The 10,767-nt window shown below is 39.8% G+C and overlaps 1 protein-coding gene across 1 annotated transcript in view; it reads right to left on the bottom strand.

Annotated features, from left to right (window-relative positions):
* Positions 1 to 1,371: 1,371 nt before the first annotated feature.
* The window catches only part of dhx35 (DEAH-box helicase 35), a 65,432-nt gene continuing 56,036 nt past the window's right edge, over positions 1,372 to 10,767 (bottom strand). Inside the window, exons 18-22 of the mRNA XM_072556332.1 lie at positions 8,436 to 8,565; positions 6,639 to 6,720; positions 6,038 to 6,109; positions 5,571 to 5,682; positions 1,372 to 2,275 (exon numbers count right to left, since the gene is read on the bottom strand). Coding sequence (XP_072412433.1) covers positions 2,237 to 2,275; positions 5,571 to 5,682; positions 6,038 to 6,109; positions 6,639 to 6,720; positions 8,436 to 8,565 — 435 coding nt within the window. The 3' untranslated portion in view covers positions 1,372 to 2,236. The remainder of the gene's footprint in view (positions 2,276 to 5,570; positions 5,683 to 6,037; positions 6,110 to 6,638; positions 6,721 to 8,435; positions 8,566 to 10,767) is intronic.

Genomic DNA, 10,767 nt, shown 5'->3' with positions numbered 1-10,767 from the left:
ACACTCCAGGCAAGCCTGGAAAACATTGCCCATTATCAAGCTTTATGTCAGATGCTAACTGATTCCCATATGACCATTTGTCTATTTCCTTGTATATTTCCAGCACTAATTGCATCCTTTCTGGAATTCAACTGATTTCCTTTCATGACTTTCCCAGAGCCGCTTTCCTTTCAAAGCTGAAAAGGAACGTGACTCCTACCTGCTACTGCAAGTGAAGAAATTATACCTGTCACAGAGGAAACAGCAGACAGCCAACTACTGATTCTAATTTGGTTTTCTAACAGTTATGATACATCTTTCATTAGGTACCCGGAGGAAGAAAAGAAAACTGGTCCGAAGAGAAACTTCAATCAGGCCAGGCATGCCAAACGCAGTGAACTTGGTGGAGTGGCTGCCGACAAAAAAAAAAAGGAGAACTTGAACTGGGGTAGTCAAGGGGAAATCCTGGAGCCATTCTTGTCAGAAGCCATGCTCCAATCACCTTGGGTCAAGTGAGTGAATTAAGTTTATATTTAAAGCTCTGCAGGAAAGAGATCGCATTTCAGGGTAATAAGGTTGTTGGAAGAATGTCTTAACAGCAGAAATTCCAGCGTTTGAACCGAGTCAGATTCAAGAACAGGGTGGTTCTTTGCACTAAAATACTCGATCAGCAACTACAGACAAACTTCACAGAACACAGATATAATAGACCACAACAAATGGACCAGATTTGAGGGAATACTCACACTCTTCCAGAAACTTTCCCAATATTAGCCTGCAGGGCCTGTCTCCATCCAGTAACTGGAAGTTTTGCAATGTGAACAGCAGCACTTTGTTCTCGAATTTCTGTAACATTCCTTGGCAAAAGGGGAGGCAAACAGTCTAGATTCCTATGAATTCAACCCTATAGCAAGTTTCTGGAAATGAGAGAACAATTTTTTGTCTTTTATTAGTTTTTTATGGATATAGGTATTCCATCTTGTTCAGGATGGGAGGGGAATATCAGTTTTGGATAAATTCAAATTGAACTTTGAATTCTAAAACCACAATCTCAAATGTTTTGTATATAACAGACCCTGCTGTCCTGATTCAACATTTGCCCAAAAATAAGGCAATTTTACTTTTTGTAAAAAGAACCCTCTCAGAACCTCCTAGCACATTAAAGACAAACAGGTCAAACAAGGAACTGGACTATGATTTAAGGGGCGTTTGTGTGGGAACAGGCCAATATTGGGACACCAGGAAACACCCACACGGGCAATTCTATTGCCAACCTGACGAAGAATGGAACTTTTTATGGGCTGGAAGGAAATGGGCCTTGAACTCCTGGATAGTGTGAGTACACTTAAACAAAAAATCACTTAATAAATTGTACAGAGGACACAGACCCACTTATGAATTTAAGGCATGGATTTATTTTGCTATATTAAAAAAAAACACTTTAGAAAGGAACACATCATCACCACAAATGCTTACAATGTGAAGGTACCAAGACAGCATACTCATTCACAACTGTTGTTGAAAGCACTATTCTTCATAGAAGAAGGTGAAGATTAAATAATGAACAAGGAAGTGTGCATCTATTGTGACTGTTAACACCCACGATCACTCTGGAAGCCCAGATTTCAGCAGCCGAGCATAATTATTCCATAAGAGATATTTTTGTAAGGTACATTGCACTGGAGTCTATAATGTTCTACCCTCCACAACTTGGACACTGATGGCATCAGTTTGAGACTATGCACATTGTATATTAGATAGGTTAATCTAAAAATGCATGTACAAGTTTATTGTCCTGTTGACTAACTAAGTGTGCACCATGGAAGCTTAGGGACCACATATCAAGAGAATTTACATCCATGCTTCCAGTTAATTTGTATATATCTCACTTTGCTGATACAAGCAGATCTTGGTATTATGATTTAGAACTTAGGCTCAAGTGAGGCAACAGTGCTGAAAACAACCCTCTCTAAACCTGCAGACCCAAGAAAATCAAACAGGACCAACCAGCAAATTAGAGATATAAGCGTAAATGCAACTGAATGCCTTGCCTTTGGTGGCTCAATTACCAGGGCTCTGTGCCTGCGGACTAGACATCTCAAAATGAATGCCGCTTTGTAATTTTATTCAATAACTAATCTGATGGTGTGAGCTGCAAAATTCATTCACAAACAGATGAAGAAAACAAACTGAATTTGGCTTTGCAAGTAGCTGTTTCACCCATCACTCGCAGGCGTGAGGAGATTTGCATGATCAATCAGGTAACTCGAGCTTTCTTTACTCTCTGAGAAATGGACTGAAACAAACAGTAAAAACAGAAACAAAATTAACAACCAAGGCTTACTTCCTGAAAAACAAACTGACTATAACAATAAAAACTCATATTTATGTTACCGCTTTAGAAAACAAGAGCAGCTCACATTTATATTGTTCTTTTATCATAGCCAAATATCCTAAAATGCTTCACAGCAGCATTATAAAACAAAATCTGACAAGGACAACCAAAATCTTGCTCAATGGTTTCAAGCAGTGTGTCATTCAGGGGAGATACTTGATTTGATTTGGTAATATTAGGTATACCAAGATACACTGAACAAATGTTGTCTTACATGCTGTACAGGCAGATTGTACTATACAAGTGCATTAGGGTAACAGCACAGAGTGAAAGATACAATCTTACAGCTGCTAAGAAGGTGCAGACAGATACCAGAATTAATATTTGAGAGGTGAGTTTGTAAGTGTGCTAACAGTGGCAAAGAAGCTGTTCTTGAATCTGTTCATACGTGCATTCAAACTTTGTATCTCCTGTCTGACCGAAGAGGGTGGAAGAGAATATAACCAGGCTGGGAGGGGTCTTTGATTATGTTGGTTGCTTTCCCGAGGCAGCAGGGAATATAGATGAAGTCAAATGGATAGATGGCTGGTTTGTATGATGGACTGGTCTATGTTCACAACTTTCTACTTTCTTGCTGGGTTGGGAAGAGCAGACAGGATGTTTTCTGTGATGCATTCTATGAAAATTTTAAAGAGCTTTTAATGGACATGCTGAATTTCCTTAGCCTTCGGAGGAAGTAGAGGTGTTACTGTGCTTTCTTGATTGTAGTGTCAACATGGATGGACATCAGATAGATAACAATGTTCCCTCTAAGATTCACGGCGGTGCACTATCGGATTCTGCAGATTCCAATTGGCATACCAATGCCTTGACCTTGATTTCACTGCTGCATGTGGACCTTGGAGGTCGATATAATGGTAGCAAAAATGCTGAGGAACTGAGGTAGGGAGGCTCAGAGCAGACAAAGGATTTCAGAGTTGGAGTGTTGCAAATGGACAGTGCTGTCAGCAGAGGGGAACAAATTAAAATTAAGGAGACTCAAGAGGCCAGAAATAGACGAGTATATTGGACAGCAGGGCTAGAGAAGGCTATAGAATCACAGAGGAGCACAGCCAAGAAGGGATGACAATGTTAAAATCAAGACATTACTTGACCAAGAGACAATGTAGGTTAACCATGACATGAGTGATAAGTGAGGGATATTTGATGTAAGCTACAGTACAGGTAACAGTGATTTGCTCAACCTCAAACTTAGAGAAGGTAGAATTTCTGAAAGTGTGTCAGAATTGATGGGTTATTGGCCAAAGCATGGACGATGGTTTCAGCGGCAGATGAGCTGAGACAAGACAAAGTTGAACAATATTGCAGAAGTGAAAATTGGTACTCTCAGCAAAGGCTCATCTCAGTGTCCAATACAGTACAATGTTCCACATCGGTCTGCTTTAGTGCCTGATAGTTACAAGTCTCAGGAATGGTGTTGGTAGCTAGACAACACAGATTGCAACAGACTCAGAAGACTTCAGTCTTCCCAATTTTTAATTAGAACAAATTTCTGCTTATCCAGTATTGGAAGTTGAATAAGCAGTCTGGGAACTCAGCGATGTTGCAGAAGGCAAGAAAACGGTGATGAGATTGCGCTGGGTGTTGTCAGCGTAGATATGAAAGCTACTGCTTTGCTTGCAGATGATTGTGCCAAGGGGTAGCATGCAGATTTAAAATAGGAGGGCACCAAGAATAGGTCCTTGGATTTACAAGGGGTAATGGTATAGCCATTGCAAGCCATTCTCTGTCCATGATGAGATGGATAAGAATGAAACCAGGTGGATGCAGTTCCATCTATTTGGATGACAGTTCTATGGCATCTTGAGATTTCTTGCTCTAATAATAATTCTTCATGCATGAAATGAGTGAGCTACTCAAAAGTGGGAGTTAACACCAGGTCCAAATCTATTGCCACTGACACTCCATGCATTCCCCAGTACAAAATCAAGAATCATTTGCATCATCTTGGTTAAGGGACCCCAAGGCCAACAGTTCACTTCATATATTTTTTTAAAAATTGGGATATCTGAAAAATAATGCAGTTCGTTCTTTGCAACCATGGACTGGGAATCAGACCAGGGCTTGTTGGGGCTGAGTCACTTCATTCCTTTCTCAAATGAGCCCATTCTATCTTTAAAGATGAAAACAAAAACTGGTCCCAGTTTCTATCTCCAATTTGAGTTTAACGTCAGTGTTCTCAGATGGGTGCTATATCCAGCCTCCATGTACCTGGCTAAGGCAGGACTCTTACACTAGACAGTATGTTCTGCAGAATAGAGCTCAGCTACAATGACCCCATTGGTTCAACAGCCAAACACCACCTAATATCAAGGCTCATGGAAAAAAGGCCATTTTCAGAAGATACTGGAGGTTGTCCAATGCTTTGAATCATAAAATGTTATCATACGGAGATAGGTGAGTGCTGAAGTGACATTTGTAACTTGCTCCCTCTTTTTCTTCCACTTCTTCAGGAGAACAATGGAGCAAACCTAACAAGGAAACAGGCCAACACTCTTCTCATAGCCATTGAAACTTAATTTTGATCAACTAGCCACTTCGTATCAACTTCTGTTTGTGGGGTTTCGCTGTGTGCATGTTGGTTGCTGTGCTTGCCTGAAGAGCAATAGTGACCATACAGCAGAAGTGGTTTATTTAGATACAAGGTGCTTTGGAACTCACGGAGGATGATATATTTATTCCAGTTTTGTACTTCATTTTTCCTAGGTTCAGACACAGCATCATAATCTTCTTGGCATCATCATCCTCTCTTCCTAACTGTAACAGCTGTACTCCTTGATTGCATTAAGTATTATATTTCATTATTCTGCTCTTGCCAGCCATCTTTAAGTGATGGTTTACCGAGGAATCTCGATTATCCGAAGGAGGAGGGGGGGCAGTATTTCGTTCAGTCAATCCATTTCCGGATAATTGAATGCTGGATAACATAGTTCAGCCGAACATTGGGACCTTGCGATCTTGCTGGATAATCAGATATTCAGGTAATCGAATGCCAGATAATCGAGGTTCCTCTGTACACATTAGGGGATAGTTTCAAACCTAAGAACCAGCAGCAGAAGTAGGCGATTCAGCCCTCGAGCCTGTTCTGCCATCGAGTACCATCATGATTGATCTCATCTCATCTTGAGCTCCATTTTCCTGTCCACTGTCCATAACCCTTCAACCCAAACATAGCACAACGCAGGTAGATACTTACAGTTCTTCTTCGATAGAAGTGTGGGGCTAACTCTAACAACCATGAAGACTGGATTGCAGTCACATCTCTCATAAAGTACTTGGATGTCTGGATGATCTCGTTATACACAACCCTGGTAACAGACGGAATGTGACAGTGATGAGTTTAGAAACTCACAACTGTTATTTCACAGTTTACTACCCCCCCAGTCACAAACAAATAAGTATTTAGCAACCGAGATGTATTATTAGGTTTGAAATCAGGTGGAAACTGATTTGGAATAATTTTCAAAAGGGAACTAGGTATGTACTCAAAAGGGGAAGAGAAAACTGTATACCAATGGGGAATGGGACAAAGTGGATAGCTTTTAAAGAGCTGGCATCGATACAGTGGACCGAATGGCCTCCTTCACGCTGTAACAATTCTACACTTCAATACATTACATGCAAAAAAAAATGATGTGACATTCATCACCGAGTCAAACTTACCATTGTGGTTCCTTCTCTCCATATAACACAGAGGTTGGATGAATATGAAGTTCATAATCATCTCGAATGGTCCTATATATAAATTAAATTTTAAAAATATGCTTATACATGCAGTCTGTACTGGAGAATGTCATAGTAAAATGTGTAGGATATGTCAGAGTGCAGTTTCTTTGTAAAAAAATAATGGGGAGCGTTGTAAAGTGGATATCTCATTATCAAATTGTGACAGAGGGTCATAGAAAGAATATTTCTTCTCCATAGATCTCTCTTTTTTTTATTTCCATGGGTGTTGACTCTGCTCATCCAAGTGGTCATTATTTATGTGTGGGTCTTGACAGTAGGTATAGGCAGACTGTTTAATCCCCAGGGTATCAGAGCTCAGCCCAAATTAAAGACAGAGCTGTAAGCAGAATATTTCAAAAGGAGTCTGGAATGGTACTTGTCAAAGAGAGCGATTACAAAATGTGTGCAATACATCAAACAGGATATGTGTTATATCTAATTCCTTTACAATGATGGATGTTAGATTCAGTAAAGAGATTTGTAAGGTCATGAGAAAAAAAAAATCAAAAATGTGATGGTAAAACTGTCTCATTGTTACCTGTAGAATCCAGAGTAATGAAACTTTGCAGCATTCGCAAAGAAGCCTGAAACAATACATCGCAGAATAGGATCCGGGTCACCTAAGGAGACAGAGTGTAGAGTTGGTTAGCTCTCATTTCAGGTGGTTGTAAGCGTGACTATTTTTCACCCAGGTTTGGCTAATCTGGGACTGTAGAGTAGGCTGAGATGGGAACTGAGACAGGAGTGGGACTAGAGAATACTGAGGTCTGGCTGGTTCCATGGTGGGGCTACACCATTGTTCTGACATCAGCTTTTCATCACTAATTTCACTGCAGTCACACAAGAGTCTGGGGAATTACATCTCATAAAAATCTACGTAAAATCCACAAACGCAATGCCGATTATCATTTCAAGGTTCCATTCATGCATTATATGAACTGAAAATATGCATATCAAACACAAAACATTCACGTGGAAGAGACCTTTCTCCACTTTCCAGCATCAGATTGCAAGGAGTTAAACAATGAAATGACCAAACAAATAACTCTCTCACAATTCTAATAGGAAATAGCAATAATGAAATAAGCACTAAATCCATTCCCTGCATTTTATGAATCTCTATGTCCATCCATGTGATATTGTAACAAACATTCATGACCTTGAACTGGTGAGTTAAACCAGGGAACTTTCAGGTCAGTAGTGCAATCATTGACTGCACGGCAAACAGACAGAATATTGAGTTAGGCCTGTAATTCACTGCAATCACAGCAAATTATATTTATATAGCACTTACAATGTTATAAATGCTCCAAAGCACTTCACAAAGTATGACATCAAATCACACAAGGAAATATTAGATCAGATCAAAGGTTTGATCAAGGAGGATGGTTTTAAGGAGTGTCTTAAAAGAAGGAAATGAGATAGAGTGTCAGAAAGGTGTCAGGAGGGTAGTCAAGATCAGGCAGGGGTATTCAAGCACCTCGACCACTGAAGGCATAGCTACCAGTGGGCAGGGCAGTTAAAATCAGAGATGATCCAGAGGCCAGAATTAGATTAATGTTAATGTCTTGGAGGGTTGTAGGGATGGAAGAAATTACAAAGATAGGGATGGGTGAGGCCATGAGGAATCTTTAAAAAAAAACGACGGGAATTTTATAATCAAGATGTTGTTTGATTGGGAGCCAATACAAATCGGCAAGCACATGGGTGACAAGGGAACAGGGGTTAGTGCAAGTTAAGGCAGCAAGTGGCAACACTGGGAACCGAGTTTGGATGACCTCACATCTACAGAGAGCAGAACGTGGAAGACCAGCCAGGAGTGCATTGGAATAGACAAGTTGAGAGTTAAAAAGAAGGCATGAATGAGTGTTTCAGTGGTAGACAGCAAGCTCCATCTGATAGTCTGACAGTTGAGATGAGGGGGGGGGGGGGGGGGGGGCGAGGAAGCAGATGGAAGCCAGATTTGTCTCCATCGAGAATTTTAAAAAATCGCTACCTTGGATTTTTCTTATTAACATGTTGCAGAGTGATATTGATAAGAGCAAAAGTTATATCTGAAAAAGGGGTTTCTTGCTAAACTGGGCTAAAGGCTGTCAGTTCCAATAAGTCTGAATAAATAAATTCAGATACACACACTCCCCACCACCTATCAGCAGTGGTGAACCAAACTCTTGCTGGCAGCAGATTTCAGACACTGACATAACTGTCATAGAAACATGAGCAGCCACTTCCAACTGTTATTAACTATTTTCTTTACACAGCTAGGGACAGCACAATAGTTGGCCTTTGATGACTCTGCCCCATATAAGGGATTTCAAATACTCCATGTGGGTACCTTCACTTGACTTCTTCGGCACTCTGAATTTGGACAATAACTTTTTCAGTTGTTCACGTACTGTTGTGGCTCTAATAAGTCCTTTGTAGTTTAAGAAATGCTTCTGGCACCACTGAGAGTTTTTATTGTGCTGCAACAGACAAAGAAAAACATACTGACAGTGTCAACCTCTAATTCATCATTCACAGTCACAGATTGATCATGCTCCAAAATATTAAAGAACTTAGGAACATAACAACTCAGCATGACCATTTATCACTGCATCTTGCAAACAGGGAGGCAAAGGCCTAGTGGTATTATCGCTGTACTGTTAGTCTAGAGCCCTGGAGTTCTGGGTTCAAATCTCACCACAATAGATGGTGGAATTTGAATTCTATCAACAAATCATGAATTAAGAGTCCATGAAACAATTGTCGATTGTCAGGATCACTAATGTCCTTTCGGGAAGAGAGCTGCCATTCTTACCCGGTCTGGCCTACATCTGACTCCAGACCACAGCAATTTGGTTAAATCTTAACTGCCCTCTGTGATGGGCAATTAGGGATGGCCAATAAATGCTGCCCTAGCCAGCGATGCCCTCATCCTGTGAATGAATAAAAAAAAACTCCTCGTTTCTGCAGGACCAAATGTCTCGACATTTTCCTGTTGAGACTTCACCATCTATGTACCACACCCATATCTTCCTCCCAGCTTCCACAAGATGCAGATTGGTTCCAGGGTGTACAATACAGGAGGTATTTTGCAGGCGGAGAATATAGCACATCCCTTTACAGCGATAATAGTTACTGATTGGGACATCCGCATTAAAATGGGATGTATCACCAATCCGGGAATGATTTTTGTTTACCTGGCATAGCTCTCAGTTCTAATATAAACACTTCCAATTGTTTTCTATCCTTCACTCGAAATCAGAAAAAAATTACTTAGTTTTGACTGAGGTATAATCAAACTGTTAGAATGCAAAAAACAACTTTGTAGCGTTGCTGAAAAGTAGGACAGATTTTGTCGAAGTTTTTATTTTTCAGTCATGAGGACAACTCACAAAAAAAGTGGGACTAGATTAGGTTGTGCTTTCTGTTCGGCATGGACGAGTTGGACTCAAGGGTCTGTTTTTGTGCTGTACATTCCTATGACTCTATCCATAAATACCAAAGTAAAGGATAAACAAAATTTATATTGTAGGAAAGGAGAGAGGTAATTGGATGGCAAGTGAGAGATGTTGCCACAAAGAATCCATCAATTAGATGACAACAGACCATTAACTGCTCAGCTTGGTTTAAATTTTAAACCAGGCAAGTTGACTCCGATTGGTCAAGGCATTGCCTAAAAATTGTTAAGTTGAAACAGGCACAGTGTATGTACAAGGACAGAATCCTGTGCATTAATATATGCAGCTTCGAGTATGTACAAACTTGCCACACTCAGGACTATTTCAAAAATGTTATCCAATTTTCAGAATCACATCTAATGTTGGGTATTGTGTTTTGAGTTTTGCAAGCTCAAACTTAGGGGAAAAAACCATTAACAACCAGTTTAGGATTTTTAGTTGGGCTCAGTGTGTACCTTGATGAATCAGAGTGAAACTGCTTGGTTAAAAGTTTAAACAAAACTTGGTAGTAAACTGTCAGTCATCATCTGCCAGGTGTATGGTCCTTGACAATATCTCTGTCAATCAGATTTCACTTGTCTGCCAATTAACTCTCTCCTTTACTATGGCATTTGTTACAATAGTGCAATCTAAAAAGCTTTGACAAAATAGGTCTCTTTTTTCAATATTATAAAATTCTTTCTCAAATTATAACTAGATCAGAGCTAAATTTATTTTGATTAAGAATGAAGAGTAGGTGAAATTTGTAAGTGATTGTATTACAGTTGGAAACTAATAAGATGAGCAAACATCATTCCTGGATTGGTGATCATCACATAGAGATCTTATTTCAATTGGGGTTTCACAATCAAAATTCACCTGCTATCAATTAGAGAATTATTCTGAGAGGAATGCTAATTATTATTTTCTCTTTAGGTTGGTATTCTTGCATATTGTCCTGATGAGTGCAAGACAAAAACCTTTAACAAAGTGTGCACTTACTCAGCAATACTCAAGTCCTTGAGGTGACAGCCTAGTGGTACTATCGCAAGACTGATAATCTAGAAACTCAGGTAATGTTCTGGGGACCTGAGTTCGAGTCCCACCATGGCAGATAGTGGAATTTGAATTCAATAATAATCTGGAATTAAGAATCTAATGATGATCATGAATCAGTTGTCAATTGTTGGAAGAACCCATCTGGTTTACGAATGTCCTGTCGGGAAGGAAATCTGCCATCCTCAC

This window comes from Chiloscyllium punctatum, chromosome 37 (assembly GCF_047496795.1).
Source record: "Chiloscyllium punctatum isolate Juve2018m chromosome 37, sChiPun1.3, whole genome shotgun sequence".
NCBI classification, from domain to species: Eukaryota; Metazoa; Chordata; class Chondrichthyes; order Orectolobiformes; family Hemiscylliidae; genus Chiloscyllium; species Chiloscyllium punctatum.
This window is presented reverse-complemented; position numbering and strand designations above follow the sequence as displayed.